General features: G+C 44.8%; 2 protein-coding genes across 7 annotated transcripts in view; one reads left to right on the forward strand and one right to left on the reverse strand.

The window, feature by feature from the left end:
* The window catches only part of Dcun1d2 (defective in cullin neddylation 1 domain containing 2), a 28,379-nt gene extending 21,304 nt beyond the window's left edge, over positions 1-7,075 (reverse strand). For all 6 annotated transcript variants that reach the window (XM_051182036.1, XM_051182035.1, XM_051182032.1 and 3 more), the window contains exon 1: positions 6,970-7,075. In XM_051182036.1, the coding sequence (XP_051037993.1) occupies positions 6,970-6,972 (3 nt within the window). In that variant the 5' untranslated portion in view covers positions 6,973-7,075. The remainder of the gene's footprint in view (positions 1-6,969) is intronic.
* A 219-nt stretch (positions 7,076-7,294) lies between these two features.
* The window catches only part of Tmco3 (transmembrane and coiled-coil domains 3), a 42,377-nt gene continuing 33,382 nt past the window's right edge, over positions 7,295-16,289 (forward strand). The window contains exons 1-4 of the mRNA XM_051182041.1: positions 7,295-7,552; positions 13,504-14,019; positions 14,592-14,771; positions 15,829-16,020. Of these exons, the coding sequence (XP_051037998.1) occupies positions 13,576-14,019; positions 14,592-14,771; positions 15,829-16,020 (816 nt within the window). The 5' untranslated portion in view covers positions 7,295-7,552; positions 13,504-13,575. The remainder of the gene's footprint in view (positions 7,553-13,503; positions 14,020-14,591; positions 14,772-15,828; positions 16,021-16,289) is intronic.

Below are 16,289 nucleotides of genomic sequence, written 5' to 3' on the forward strand. Positions count from 1 at the left end.
CTTTAACCACAGCACATGGGAAGCAGAGGCAGGTGGATGTTCAGAGGCCAGCCTGGTCTACAAAGAAAGTTCCAGGACAGCCAGAGCTATGTAGTGAGCCTGTATTAAAAAAAAGGAAAGAAAAACATATTCTTATCTACTCAGTTCCCTTTGTATAAAATATAGCTTTATTTTCCCTTTAAAACATTAGCATAATATCTGGTCCTCTGTCAACAACACAGGTACCTGATGCCATCCCAGGGGCCCACCTGCAGAGTCACTAACTTCCATTAAGTTCAGGCTCTAGTGAATAGGGAGAATATGGACAGTTTGGAAGCACTACTGTTTCACAGCTTTTCCTAGTTTAATAGTAGGACTGTGCTGATGGAAATACATAAATAACTAAGAGTTACACTGGAGGTAATTACAAAAGTGCCACAAGTGCCACAAGTAAGCACAAAAAGTGTTCATGATGAAATGAAAACGATTACTGTATGTAAGAGGAAAAGTAGGGCAGAGGCTGTGGGTAGGTAATAAATAATAACACTGCCAAGTGATGGTGCTATATATAGTTTATAGTGAAACAGGACAGTGTCTTCACATTTGCAGACTAGCACGGCTACTTCTCTCAGGTAAGAAGTGATTAATTAGTTCATTTCTAGAAATCAAAAGAGTCCATGATATACAGGTTTCTTTCTTTCTTTGGCAGTACTGGGGCTCAAACCCAGGGCCTCATGCGTGCTATGAAAGTGGAGAACCACAGCGGTGTATCACCAATCCTGAGGCTTTTTTCTAAACAAGAAGCTTTATTCAATAATAAAGGAACAATTTTTACTTAAGAGGACTACACTCATCTTGTCTAAATAAAGATGAGAATTTATAGCAACACAGAATAAAATTTAACTTACAGAAATACACAATGAATTGCAAGATGCTGGTGAAGACATAAAGGGGGAAAGGCAGGAATGGAACTAGAATAAAACACATGCATACCATATACAAGAATTGAAAATGGGCCGAAAAGCAGGCTCTGAGCCTCCTAGCTGCCACAGCAAGGAAGAAAATGTGACTGAGTTAGGGAAATCTCTTGTAATAACATATAAAAATCTGCCAAATGGATCCACCTGTGCTCCTGGCCTCAATCTTGAGGAAATGGTCCTTACAGCCCCTTATGAAATAAGACATGTGCAATGTCCCCTGTAAAGACACAAATACCAACACACAACAGAGCACGCCCTGGAGTCGCTCTAAGCAAAAAAAAAAAAAAAAAAAAAAGAATGCTCATGTCAAAACACCAGTGTTGGCCCAGTGGGCAAATGAGCTAAGTGTGAAATACAGCCTGCTTGAGTAGGCACTGCAGATCCTGGGTGCTGAGACCCTTTAGGGGCTCACAATAACAAAACAGACTCTAGAATATCACCAGTCTCATACGCTTCATGCTAATTAATCTCTGTATGGTTCCAATTTTACTATATGTGCTGCCGAAGTGAGCAGAAGAACTTCTCTCTTACAATCCTGGACAGTAAGATACTTTCACAGATGTGAGGCAATAAAAATGTGTTCACTATTGTAACCCCTTCCCCCCAAAACAGGGTCTCTCTGTGTGTAGCCCTGGTTATCCTAGAACTGGCTCTGTAGACCAGGCTGACCTTCAACTCACAGAGATCTGCCTGCCTCTGCCTCTAAGTGTTGGGATTAAAGACAGTGGCCACCACCTCCTGGCTGCAAATTCTTTTTCAAAAGGTTTTGGACATTTTATTTATTCTTTCCATGTGTTTTGCTTACTTTATTTCTGAGCACCATGTATGTGCTACACCCATAGTGACCAGCAGGGGGTGTTGAACACCCAAGACTGGGGTCCCAGCTGCCAGCTGGGTACTGGGAATCAACCCCAGGTCTTCTGGAAGAGCAGCCAGGTACTCTTTCTTGGCAGCTGAGCCATCTCTCCAGACCCCACTGTTACAAATCCTAAAATATGTTTATTTTAAAATTTAAAGGAGTATATATTCATCTAAATTTCTGACATGGTAAATTCTGATGAAAACTATTACTTATACACTAAAAATACACAGGGTTCCTGAGTCAAAGGCATAGATAGTGAATATCACAAGCTATAATCATACAGTCTCTCACATATACTCTGCTTTACAGAGTATAAATCAACAATTCAGATATTATGTACATGCAAATAAAACTTTATGCAGGCCTGGCTTGTTGGCTCTCATTTGCTATCCCAATATAGGTTCTGGGGGAATACATTCCACATACTATTCCTTAAAGTTGAGCCTTTAAAAAAAAAAGGACAAAGAGTCCAAGATACATTCTTGACTAAGATCAAATTTAGTTAAATTAGGACAGATCTTATACACTATCATAGTTATCTGACAATCTTTTTTATGAATCTGACAATCTCCCTAAGGGAAGACTAACAAAGCCAGAAATACTTAAAAAGCCTTAAGAGAAAGACAAATTTGCCCTGCCAAAATGGCCCCCTATTAAGTATAGACATGTTATCTTTACTGTGAAATAGTCATTAGTGCTAGATTCAAAACTTCTGTCATGGCCATAAAACTAAACTTTGTATATGTGTATAGAGTATCATTCAGTCATAAAAAAGAAACAATGACAAATGACACAATGTGAGTGACTCTCAAAAACACTGTGCTCAGTGAAATGAGCCAGACACAAAGGGCCACATTGTATAGAAAATGTTATATGCTATATGGAATGTGCAGAATATGCAAATCTGTAGGTTAATGAATACCAGGGGCTGAGGGGGAGGGAGGAACTGGGACATACTTATGGGTACATGGTTTTCTTGGAGGTGATGAAATGTTTCAGAACTAGATAAAGGGGATGGATGGCTGCACAATATTGGGACAATGCCAATCACTATAAATTTGTATACACGCGGGCGCACACACACACACACACACACACACACACACACACACACACACACACACACAAAATCAGCATAGGAAGCAAGAGCATATAAAACAATCCACCAGTTATAGCCCCTGGAACAGCTGCACCATGTGACAAGTGTAATATCACAGTTACACATCAAGAAACTGTAGATGTCTGAAAGACAAGATGATGCCTGTTTTTGAGCGTATGACTCCTGAAGTCACCTCTGTAGGCCTTTTCCAGTGTATGACAACTCAGCTTTATCTAGTGCAGTGGTTCTCAACCTTCCTAATGCTGTGACCCTTTAATATGTTGTGGTGATTCCGCCCATATAATTATTTTGCTGCTGCTTCATTACTGTAATTTTGCTACTGTTATGAATTGTAATGTAAATATCTGATATGCAGGATATCTGATTTGTGACCCCTGGGAAAGGGTTGTTTGACTCCCAAAGGGGTCATGACCCATGGGTTGAGAGCCACTGATCTAGTGCAAAAACGTATGTGATAGATGCAAGTATACACCAGGCACTCAAGAGGTGCTAAGTGACCTCCACATTAGTTAAAGAGTGGGCAGCCTGCAGACAGGGGAATCTATTAAAATTGGCCTGTCTGTATAGGATACCCCCACCAACTGCAGACCTCAAGGGAAGGCCAAGGTGCTTGACCAGCAGGAGCAGCAGCAACATCCACCAAGGAAGGGCAAGGCGTTGGTAGCATAGCCATGGTTTGATGTTAGCCCTTACAGACCTCGGTGTTAAAAAGGATACCCTGATGCCTGTCTGGCAGTTCAAGCCTCTAATCCCAGCACTTACTTGACAGGCAGAGGATAGAGACAGCCTGGTCTATATAATGAGTTCCAGGCCAGTCAAGGCTATACAGAGAGACCCTCCCTGTATCTGACCCTCCCTTCAAAGTGCCTGGCAAAGGGGCTCAGTGTGCTCACCACACAAGGCTGACAACCTGCGTTCAATCTCCAAAAACCATGTAAAGGCCAAAGGGAGGAACTGATTCCACAGATGTCTTCTGACCTCCATATATCTGCCTCGTAATAAGAAATATTTCTTACAAGATTTATTTTTATTTTATGTGCATAAATGTTTTTGTCTGCACATCTGGTGCCCATGAAAGCCAGAAGAGGGTGATGTCCTGCAATCGGAGCTGAAGACAGTTGTGAGCTGCTGTGTGGGTGCTGGCAACTGAACCTGGGTCCTCTTAACTGCTCTGAGCCATTTTCCAGCCCCAATAATAAATGCTTTTAAAAACCAATAATAAACAGCTAAATCTAAAGAGTGTTTGCTTTGTGCTAAAAACTAGCTAAGAGAAACCAGGTGCACGCCTTTAGTTCCAGCACTTGGGAGGCAGAGGCAGGTGGGTGGATCTCTGTGAGTTCAAGGCCAGCCTCATCTACAGAATGAGATCCAGGATAGGCACAGCTATACAGAGAAACCCATTCTCAAAAACCAAACCAAACCAAACCAAAAAAAAAAAAACCAAACAAACAAACAAACAAAAAAAAAAAAAAACCAACAACAAAAAAACCCAAAAACCAAAACAGCTAAGAGAACTCAGGTTCAAAGGGAAGAAAGGGGAATTGGTAATAACTTTCTTAAGAAAAATGGCTTACAAACTAAAAATTTACAGGGACATAAGAGCATTCCAAGTCTATCCATGTAAGCAGATGAGAAACTCATGCCAAGATCTACTCAGGCAAGAGACTTTAGATAAAGCTTAGCATGTTATAGGAACCAAAGTACTAGAGGGAATTTTTCTGTCTCATTATTTTAGTGTTTAAGATGCACAGAATATTTTAGTGTAAGTTTTTCACATTATTTATTTTGTGTGCATGTGCTTCAATGTGTTTGTGCATGTGCATGTGTGTATAGGTCAGACAACAACTTGTAGTCTTCGGCTGTGTGTGTGTGTGTGTGTGTGTGTGTGTGTGTGTGTGTAGGTCAGAAAACAACTTGTAGTCTTCAGCCATACCAACCTGAACAAACCCAATCTTGTCTGATCTCGGAAGCTAAGCAGGTTCAGCCCTGGTTAGTACTTGAATAGGAGAAAACAACTTGTACTATTGGTTTTCTTTATTCACCATAAGGATTCTGGGGATTGAACTTAGGTCATCAGACTTGGTGGCAGGTGCCCTCATCTGCAATACCATCTCACTGGCCCCTAAAATGTACAAAATTCTTGAAATAAAAACTGGGAGAGTCCAGATGACATGACCTCAAGAATTGGCTGTTATGATTAGAACTATTCCTGGAAAAGACATTTCAAAAGAGATTTGTTTTATGTTGAAGAACACACACACAAGAGGCGCCATGCTGAATCACACACACACACACACACACTCATGCACGCACGCACGCGCACGCGCACACACACACAGGTGCTCCATAGATGCCAGAAGAGTGCATCAGATGCCCCGAAGCTGGAGTAATCAGCAATTAAGCAGCCTGATGCTGATCCTGGAAATTGAACTCAGAGCCCCTGGAAGAGGGGCAATTACTCCTAACTGCTGAGCTATCACTTCAGCCCATAGTGGTAGATTTAACTTGTGTTAACCCTTCTGGTCAACTAAATTGCAGTAAGATTTTCATTCTAAGAAAACCATCTCAAGAAGAAACTAATGGAACTCCTTCAGGGACACCCTTTTGGGTGCATGCTCTGCCTAACATTTCCAATGGCCCATCTGCACCGCTTTCAGATGTTTCAAAACCACATTTACAGTAGACCACTGTTAAAAACACCTGAAGCCACTGACTAGCTTTCATAGTCTCCCACGGAGCTCAGCACAGTGCCTCACATACAACAGTAGCCGTTCAGAATTGTTTCAGTGATAAACAGTGAGATACACAGAAAACGGGACAGGGACCTTCTGAACAGCGAAAGCTGGAATGAAAAAGCTTCCAACACTTTGTGTTATCTTGTGAAGAATAACAAGAAATTTAGGCACAAGGGTGCTCCTATATAAGATTTTAAAAATCATCTGTAAAATGTCCTTCCAGGGACACTTAGCAAAATACCTCCACTTAAGGTTAACTTACAAAGGATTCACAGGACAACTGTTTGGACAAATAAATAAACCTGTGGCCCACTTTAGGGTGACTGTACTTTGGCATGTGCAGGCCTGGAGAGTGTGTCATCAAATTCAAATGCTTCCGGATCTTCATCCTCCCAACATTTCCTTCTCAAGTTCCTTGTTCACATGTATAGGTGGCAGCTGGGTCTGCTAGCCGCTGGTCGGAAGAGTCCTCGGCCGCTCTTCTGAATTATTTCTTGGTTTCTGTGTTCTAGTTTTCCAGCCTCGCCCTTCTCGGTACTCGTTCCATCCCCTCTTGCCTCCCTAAGAAGTCCTCAGCCCTCTACTTTCCCCTACACAAACTCCAAGCAGACATCTCTCTAGGGACAGAAACAAAACTTGTCTTCCTAGGCTGCTATCCGCTCGCAGCCTCTCAGAGTACGGTTACCCCAAGGTCCAGAGAATGGGGTTGTCCTTTGCACAGCTCTACTAGTCTAACTCTCCTCTCCCTCGGGGTCCTGCCCGTCTCTCCTGTCTCCAGGATCCCCAGCCTGATCGTGGCTTTGGAAGAGAGCGGACAACTGGTGACATCCTCTCCCGGCTCCAGCTGCGCGGATCGCAAACCATCCTCGCCCTGCAGAGCCTCGCGCACCACCTCCCCGGGATCGCTTCCTTCCATCTCTCCTCCCTAAACCTCCGCGGACCGAGTTTGCACAGCTCCGCCAGCTCCGCCCCAGTCGGCGTCATTGTCCACTCAGACGCGGATCTGCTCCTCCCATCAGGCAGGTGTCACCCGTCGCACTCCCAGCCCTGTCCCGCCCTCCGGTCCGGTCAGCACTGGGCTGACCGGGGCACGCTCGACCTCCCGGAGACCCAACTGGGCTCCTCACACCCTCCAGGCAGGGCCATGCCTCTCCGAGTCAACTGAGCCCTTCCCGCAACACCCCGGCGGGCGCACCCGGCCTCCTCCGTTCAGTTATCCTGAAGCCAGCACAGAGTGTTGACCTCCGCGCCTGGCCCTGGCCGCACCTGCCAAGCGCAAACCCAGCCACCTACCATGCTCCCCAACGCTGCCGAAGCGGCTTCAATTTTCTGCGCAAGCGCACGCCGCTCTCCGCTGCGCAGGCGAATGCTGCCGCTGCCAGCAGCAGATCCTCTACGCAGGCGCGGTATACTGACGCTCACTTTGGCAGACTGAGAAATTCGCCCAGGCTCCGGCTCTCGGCGTGCGGCCCAGAAAGGCGCCCTTCAGGCCCGGGGCACGGCGTTTTGGGCAAACCGTGACCTCCCTTTCGGAGGCTGTTGCGGTTTTCTACCTCTTAGGCTACGCGCCCCCCGGAAGGAGATTGGCCGAGCGGCTTTAGAAACTCCAATTTCCAGTGTACACCGCGCCGCGCAAAGGCCGATGGAGCTGTCCAGCGGCAGCCTGCTTAAAGGGGCCGCTACTAGTTTTCAGCTGCACGTCAGAAGAGCCTGAAATCAGAAGAGGGCGGTGCCGTCCTCCGTGTCCTGGTCCCACGCCCGCAAAGGGGATGTGGGCAGGCCCACGTCTGTCCTTCTGCTCGGTGCATAGGGGAGCTCCCGACCGGGGACAGTGATGCTGAGGTCTCATGTCCAGAGAGCGGCCTCCTCCATCGGGGTGAGCTCTGCGGGAGGCTCGCTCCACCGGGTCCCCATCCGGAGAGCGCAATCCTGGGGACTCCTATCTGGGGATCATTCATGGTTTGGCTCATCCAAAAGTGGGTGCTCCCTTGGGGGCTGCTTTTGTCCACTTTCCTGTGGGGGGGGTTCCTTCGGGAAGTTCCCCATTCTAGTGGCTTCTTTCCTCAGGCGCGGGGCGGGGGGCAGGGGCTCCTCTTTCCAAGATTTCACCTAGACTCGAGGGTTCAGCTCTCCGAGCCTCCCGTTTTTGCTAGTCCCTGAATTGCTGGGCCCTGCCTTGTGAGGTAGTGGGACAGATAGCCTCTTTTTAAAGGTATATCTGGAAACGGACACCCGAGAATGTCTCTCATAAGGTAGTGCGGTGCCCTGCAACACTCGATTTAATCTTAAACAGCATGGGAGGTGTCTTCGTCAACAAGCAACTGAGATGGTCGACCTATTCTCGAGGGAGTCTTAATTTAGAGGGTGTGTGTGTGTGTGTGTGTTCAAGTTGAAAGTAACCTGAAAGGTCACTCTAGCACAGTAGGTTTGTGTGTGTGTGTGTGTGTGTGTGTGTGTGTGTGTGTGTGTGTTCAAGTAAGTTGAAAGTAACCTGAAAGGTCACTCTAGCACAGTAGGTTTAACCTCTGGCTCCAGCCTCTTGCTGCTGTTCTTAGCATCAGCCAACTCTGGAAGGAAGGGAGGACCACGTAGATCCTAGTGGCTTTGCATTCGGCATCCAGCTCATCTATCTGGGGCGCAGTGTAAACTTGCTTACTTACCAGAGAAACATTTCCTGCTGATGAAAGGGACTCTTTCTTTACAGTCTTGTTCTCCTCCTTGGCTTCCCTGACTGCAGAAAGAAAAAACACTAGCAGCTGGCTAGGGAGTAGGCGTTGTCTCCTTTCTTTGTGGACTTGAATCGGTACCTCCGGAACAAATAAAGTAACTATTTGAACAACCCTTTGGACACCTTCAAGACGCTTTTGTTGATAGGTTATAAGGCAAATAACTGCTCAGCCTCTTTTTCTCGTCTTTCTTGGACCCATGACATCTTAGTCCTCTTCCACATTATGTACTTTAGAATTTAAAACGGGCTTTGCTGTTGGTGGTGCACACCTTTAATCCCAGCACTTAGAGGGCAGAGACAGATGTGAGTTCAATGTCAGCCAGGGCTACGTAGTGAGAACGTCTCAAAATTAAGCAAATAAATAATAGGCTTTAAACCAGAGGGTCAAATTCAGTAATTACTTTTCCCATTGAGACTTTTTCTTTGCTATCTCATCCATCTCTTCCTCTTTAGCTTCCTCAAATACTGTCTTATAAAGAACTTCTACCTTGGAGGCTGAGGTAGGAGAATGAGAAGTTTGAAAGTAGCCTGACTTATGTATTAGCACAGTGTTTCGATACTAAAAAAAAAAAAGATTTTTTCTTCTTAATAAGTTTTGAAGTAGATTTTATGATTTTTTTGTTTTGTTTTGTTTTATAGTGAGATAGGGTTTCACTATGTAGCTCTAGCTGTCCTGGAACTCACTATGTAGACCAGGCTGGCCCAAATTCACATAGCTTCACCTACCTCTGCCTCCTGAGTGCTGGGATTTGGTTTTTGTTTTTGTTTGTTTTTGAGTCAGTCTTGTTATATTTCTCAGGCTGTACTTAAGCTCGTGGCTGAGATGATAGAAATGAATTATGATGCCTGAAATATTATGTGATCCTTTTACTGGAAGTACTGGTGTTGCTGTTCTAAATGAATAGTAGCCATAGATTTGACTCTCAGAAAGTTTTTTCCTCAACCAAAAAAAAAAAAAAAAGTAATCACCCACCTTAAATTCCAGAGAAGGGGGGCGGTCTCTGAGTTTGAAACCAGCCTAGTCTACAGAATGAGTTCCAGGATAATGAGAGCTACACAGAGCAACCCTGGACCCTGTCTCAAAAAGAAAGAAATCAGAAAAACAAAAAAAGAAAAAAGTCAAAGTTTCCTCATGCAAATGTAAAACTGTAGGGAGCTTAATATTTTGAGTTGAATCAGCAGTTAAAAAACACTCGCTGTTCTTCCAGAAGACCTGGGTTCGATTCTCAGCACCCATATGGCAGCTCACAGCCATCTGTAACTCCAGTTCCATGGGATCTGATATGCACATCCAACCTCCATGAGTACCAGACACACATGTGGTACATATACATACCTGCAGGCAAAACACTCATACACAGAAAATAACAAAATAAATAAATCTAAAATTTTAATAACTAATATTTTTAAAACTCATTTTGTGCTGACTGTAGATTCCAGCATGGCTTTAAGTCTAATAAGAGAAATTAGGTGGAGGAGACTCTTCACTTGGTTTCTCCAGGAACAGTATTTTGCCCTCTGGTCTGTATATAAGCAGAAAGTTGTCAGGAATCAAGTTTGGGATGTTGTTCAACTTGCCTAGTTGTGCGAGCCCTAGGTGAGTAAGTGTGTATAGCATCTTTGCCTTTATCTGTTCCAGGCTTGTCTAGCTCTTAGGAATCCCTCCTACTACTTTCAGCAGCCATAGCCACCATCTCTTGCCCCATACCCTAATGACCACTCATCTAATGGGCATTCCTGTCATACTTTCATTTTGAGAACATTAAGTGGACTTTACATCCTTTTGTCTTTGGGGGATCTCTTCAGTCAGTGTTGTGATCTATCTAAGCCATTGTATATGGCTGTTCAATATTACATTACAAAAAGCCAGAGTGTCTTTTCATTTTATTATTATCAGTATTGCTTTTTGGGGGAAGTGCTCTTCTTATGTAGCCCTGGCTGACCTAAAACTTTCTATGTAGTCCATAGTGATCTTGAACTACTTCTGCCTTAGCTTAGCCTCCCGAGTATTGGGTTTACAAGTATACACCATCACACCTGCCATTTTAGTAATTAAGAATAACAACAAACTAAAAATGTTTACTGATTTACTCAATTAAAAAATACTATAATTTACTAGTCCATAGGATTCTCTAGGCAGATTTGAAAGTAAAATAAAAGGAGCTTATGTAAAAGGTGTTATATGTATTTAAGGTTATCTAGATAATCAATATCGTTTTTTTATGTTATAAGTATCTCTTATGAAAAATGTTACTGTTCTCACAACTGAATCCTCATATGTTGTCATAAAAATTAGCTCTCTCCTGTGAGCTTGAAGGGATAACTGATTTCAGGAACCTGGCTAAGGAAGGGAGCAGAAATGAGTGTAATATGCCATACTCACAAGCAGTTTTCCTGAAGCACGAGATCCATAAAATAACCACATTTGGAGACCTCTTTGGGGGTGAGTGGTGAGAAGCATGAACAAGGGTCCCATGTTCTTACCCTAGTTCTGGAGAAGCCCCTTGGGAGCAGGAGAGGGGTAGCCACTGCAGGAGGCTTAGAGGTAATAGATCCGGTTTAATGCCATGTAGGAGGAAATAGTCAGTGTGCTTTTGAATTGGTAACCGTGTGGGTAGAGTAGTGTTGACACAGGCACAAAGTAAAGCTACTGCAGCAGCTACTGCAGCAGTGAATTCTTTCTCCGTGCGTCCCCAGCCAACCTGAGCAGCCACACCATTCAAGCCCTGCTGAAATCGGACAGTTTGCCTTCAACCAGAATGTGGTCTTTTCTCAGTGATTCCTATTTTTATTCTGATCACAGTGGTTCTCCTCTGGTTTAACAGTGTGCTGACTAGTCTTATGTCAACTTGATCCAAGCTGAAATCATCTGAGAGGTATGAGCCTCAATTAAGAAAAAGCCTCCATAAGACCTGGCTGTAGGCGAGCCAGTAGGAGATTTTTTTAAATTTATTTATTTTTATATGCACTGATGTTTTGCCATATGTATCAGGTCCCCTGGAACTAGAGTTAAAGAAAGCTGTGAGTTGTCATGTGGGTGCTGGGAATTGAACTCAAGTCCTCTGGAAGAGCAGCCAGTGCTCTTAACCACTGAGCCATCTCTCCAGCCTAGGAGATATTCTTAATTGGTGATTGATGGGGAGGTTCCAGCCCATTGTGGCTGGTGGTCCTGGGTTCTATAAGAAAGCAGACTGAGCAAGTCATGGGAAGCAAGCCAGTAAACAGCATCCCTCCATGACCTCTGCATCAGTTCCTGCCTCCAGGTTCCTACCCTGTTTGAGTTCCTTCAGTGATGAATAGTTATTTAGAAGCACAAGCTAGATAAACCTTTCCTGCACACGCTTCTTTGGTCATGGAGTTTAAGAGAAACTGTGTTTTTAGAATTAACCTGTTGACATACCTGCACGCAGTAGCCCTCTGTAAATGACCAGGTTCTGGGGTTTTTGAGCTCTCATGTTTTGTTTTATTGTTTGCTTGTTGTCTGACACAGAGTTCCTCTGTGTAGCCCTGGCTGTCCTGAAACTCACTTGGTAGATGAGGCTGTCCTTGAACTCAGAGATCCAAGTTCTCATGTTTGTGTTTTGTTAGCTAGTCTCTATTGGCTTTCCTGCCTGGTTTTTTCAGGATGCAGTCTCTAGAAATGCCACCTTTTATTTTTGTTACATCTAGCCTGCTTTGTTTGGAAAATCATTGAGGTTAGCAGGGAGATGAAATGTTGGTGTGTTTGTGAGTAGAGAAGTCTTATAGGCATGACAGTCAGTTGGAAGTTCTGTTCAGAGATTAGGTGGTGTATATCAATGTTTTATGGGTTCCTTTGAGTGATAAATTGTGTGAAGGGGTTATACTTGACTTTCTCTGTGGGCATAGCTCCTTGTGACCAGGGACCCACATTTAGCTGATTCCTCACTGGACCTCTCTAATCATTGTTTCTCTTTGGTCTGTTTTTCAGCCTCCAAGGTTACTTTTTCCCAGTGATTGTTACTGAGCACTGAGCCACCAACTTCTAAGACACTACTCCTACCTGCCCTGGGCAGGGTTTCTAGTCTCTCAGCCACAGCTGGTACCAAGACTTTTCTCACACCTCAAAGCAAGACATCAAAAACCAGGTCTCTGCTCTTTTTGCTGTACACTGACATATTTGTGTTAGGCCTCCTTTCAAAGGAGAAGAAAAAGAGCCTGAATTTCAGTTGTGGAAAAGGTTTGAACTTTTGATCAAGTCCTAGAGTGCCTGGCATGGTCAGAGTCTTGTGAATTTTTTCCCTTGGTTTTTCCAGACAGGGTTTCTCTGTGTAGCTTTGGAGCCTGTCCTGGCACTTGCTTTGGCCTCGAACTCACATAGATCCACCTGCCTCCACCTCCCAAGTGCTAGGACTAAAGGTGTGCACCACCACCACCTGGCCTCTTGTGACTGTTTTTAATCCTCATGTCTTACTTCATTATATGGTTGACTTTGGAAAGTTGACAATTTGCTAGAAGGAACTGGAAAGCAGACAGAGTGGCTGATCATAGCACTCAGAGACCCAGAAGACGGTGACTTCCCATGAGATAGGAACATTAATTTTTCTTTTCTTTTACTTTTTTGTTTGTTTGTTTTTTGAGACAGGATTTCTCTGCATAGCCCTGGCTGTCTTGGAACTCACTCTGTAGACCAGGCTGGTCTTTAATTTCACAAAGATCTCCCTGCCTCTGGCTCCTAAGTGCTGGGATTGAGGGCGTGCACCACCACTGCCCAGCAGCATGTGGTCCCTCTTAAGAATAGTTTTTGTCTTTCACACATGGTCAGTTTGTGAAGCTATGTGTGATTTACTTACTGTTTTAGTTGTGTTGTTTTGAGACCAGACATTATGTGGCATAGGCTGGCCTTGAACTCCCAGTCCAGTCTTTCTCTTTTCCTCTCCGGAGTCCTGGGATTGCAGGCATGTGATTGCAGGCATGTGACATCATGCCTGGAGAGGCTGTGCTTCAAACTTTAAGAGCCATCTCCAAAGTCAGACAAAACACCTTTTCTCTCCGCTTGTGGTTCCTTCGTATTCAGTAATTAATTGTGATCTGAATGCAATAATCTCAGAAGTCAATGTGATATCCTATTTCTTTTTCAGCTGAGAATGTGCATGTAAAATGCAAGCTGGATGTAGCAGAAGACTCCGCACCCTGCTGCTCATCCTTGGACCATGAAGGTCCTGGATGAGAGTCTCTTCTGGATGCTGCTTCCTTTCTTCCACCTGATAGCCAGTGCTGCCGAGCACGAGGAGGTAGCAAAGCATGCCATCAAGTTACACCGGGGGAAGGGTGCCACTGCCACTCAGAGGAAACAGTGGGTCCTGGACAGCTGCAGGAGGCTCACTGGGCTGCTACGGCAGAAGAATGTCGTCCTGAACAAACTGAAGAACGCCATCAGGGCAGTGGAGAAGGATGCTAGCCTGTCGGGGGAAGAGAAGCTCTTCCAGGTGCACACTTTTGAAATTTTCCAGAAAGAACTGAATGAAAGTGAAAATTCAGTCTTCCAGGCCATCTATGGATTGCAGAGAGCCCTGCAGGGGGATTACAGAGATGTGGTCAACATGAAAGAGAGCAGCAGGCAGCGGCTGGAGGCCCTCAGGGAGGCTGCCATTAAGGTTAGCCACCACTCTGGGGGAGGGGGGACCTGCCCTGTCCAGGCATCTGTCAGAGGATGGGGGTTAGGGGTGCGGTGACACACAAACTTAGGAAGGCTGGCTGGAGGGAATGCCTTTCTCGAAGTCTGTCTGTGTCATCATTGCTCCTAGGAGGCACCTGCCCATGTCATGTTAATCCTATTGCTCAACTTAAACTGTGTAGGATGGAATTGTACCCACCTGTAAACTCAGAGAATGCATCTGTGCTTTCATGCATGGCAGCACAATGCCTCGCAGCGCTGCTGTGCTCAGCACATGGTTTCTTGTTAGTAGAGGACCTTCATGGGTGGTGAGCAAGCCCCTTTACAGTAGGATGCTTTCTTCTTCGCTATGTTTCCATGTTGCTGGAAGCTCAGCAAAATGTTTAGGATGCTTGACTCCATCTGCTGGTCAGAGTTAGAGTTGCACCCGTGGAAATGGCCCATTGACCTAGAAAACTCCTAGGTCAACTCCAGATCAGAGCCTTCAGTGAACTTGAGGAAGTCATATCTTGGTGTGACCCTTACCAATTTTCATTTCTTACAAATCATTAGGAAGAGACAGAGTATGTGGAACTTCTTGCTGCGGAAAAACACCAAGTGGAAGCCCTTAAAAACATGCAGCATCAAAACAAGAGTCTATCCATGCTTGATGAGATCCTTGAAGATGTGAGGAAAGCTGCGGACCGTTTAGAGGAGGAGATAGAGGAGCATGCCTTCGACGACAATAAATCAGTAAGCAGCACTGCAGAATGACTCCTCCTCTGCCTGCTAAGCCAGTCTGATGAGCACGGGCCCTAGCATGCTCAAGATGCACACAGAAGTGTGTCTCGGTGAAGCTGAGAGTGAGGATACACTAAAATGCTTCTGTGCTATATTGAAACTCATATGACATGTCCTCAGAAGTGAGCTCTCTGTTCTGCTTTCTCTTACAACAGTCACAGTCACTCCTGGATGAATGGCTTGTCTCATGTCCTAGCTCTGCCACTCAGCTTGGGTTGGAACTCTAGACTCAGGATTTGGGGTGGTTGAATTTCAGTGCCTCCCTATTGGGGATTCTGTTAAATCTTGCAAAAGACAGGCTTCTAGCAGAAATATGACTCAGGCTTCTCGTTTGTCTTATGTTGAGATCATAAGGGAAAATTCATACTGATGCCAAGAATTGTGGGTCTTGGGTGGACCTATAAACGGTTACAGAGAAAAAACAAATCAGAGTAAACACACAACTGTGTAGGGAGAATAGAAAGTATGGAGGGAAAGGGGTGCTTAATACATCCTAGGTTTTCCTAATTATTCCTAGGGCTATAAACATTTGAAAGAATATACCATAAATCAAGTAAAGCAGACATTTGGAAGTAGCATAAGTCCTAATATTTTTATCCCTAAATTTTTTAGTCAAAAATTCCCTAATTCTAGCTAGTGGATACTGTTTGGTTTGTTTGTTTGTTGGAAGTACTGGGTATTGAACCCAGGGCTGTATATCTTACTAAACAAGTGCTATACCCCTGGACTACACACCCAGACTTCTTTTCACTTTTATTTATCATGAGATGGGATTTTGCTAAGTTGCCTACTCTACCCTTTAGTTCACTCTAGATTCCAGGTGGGTCTTGAACTTGGGATCCTTGTGCCTTACGGTCATGAGCTGGGATCATAGACCCTGGCTCCAGACCTAGTGATGTTTTTGTCACAGGACACTAAAACGTTTTGGTTTTTCTTTCAGCCTTTACTCTGTAGTTGTTGGTGTGAAAACATTTAATTCTAATTGTATAATACTTGGTCATGCTCCCAGGTCAAAGGAGTCAACTTTGAAGCAGTTCTGAGAGTGGAGGAAGAGGAGGCCAGTTCCAAGCAGAATATCACAAAGCGGGAAGTGGAGGATGGCCTGGGCCTCAGCATGCTTATCGACTCCCAGAATAACCAGTATATTCTCACCAAGCCCCGAGATTCGACTATCCCCCGCGCAGACCACCACTTCATAAAGGCAAGCCGTAGTCAGCAGCCTGGGCTGGCCAGCGAGGTCGAGCTGTCTCCTGCCTCAGACCAGATGCCACCCTTCTTGCTGTCACAGGCCCCACTGGAACACTCACATCTGTTCTTTCAGAAGCCTGCCTTGTCTCACTTTAATTTTTTGAGATCGGCTGTTACAGTGAAGCCTGGGCTGGCCTGGAGCTCACTGTTTGGTATAGTTTGGCCTCAGATTCTCGGCAGTTCTCCTGCCTTAGCCTCCTGAGTGCTGGGATTACAGGCAGA

Source organism: Phodopus roborovskii, unplaced genomic scaffold (assembly GCF_943737965.1).
Source record: "Phodopus roborovskii unplaced genomic scaffold, PHOROB, whole genome shotgun sequence".
Lineage (NCBI taxonomy): Eukaryota > Metazoa > Chordata > Mammalia > Rodentia > Cricetidae > Phodopus > Phodopus roborovskii.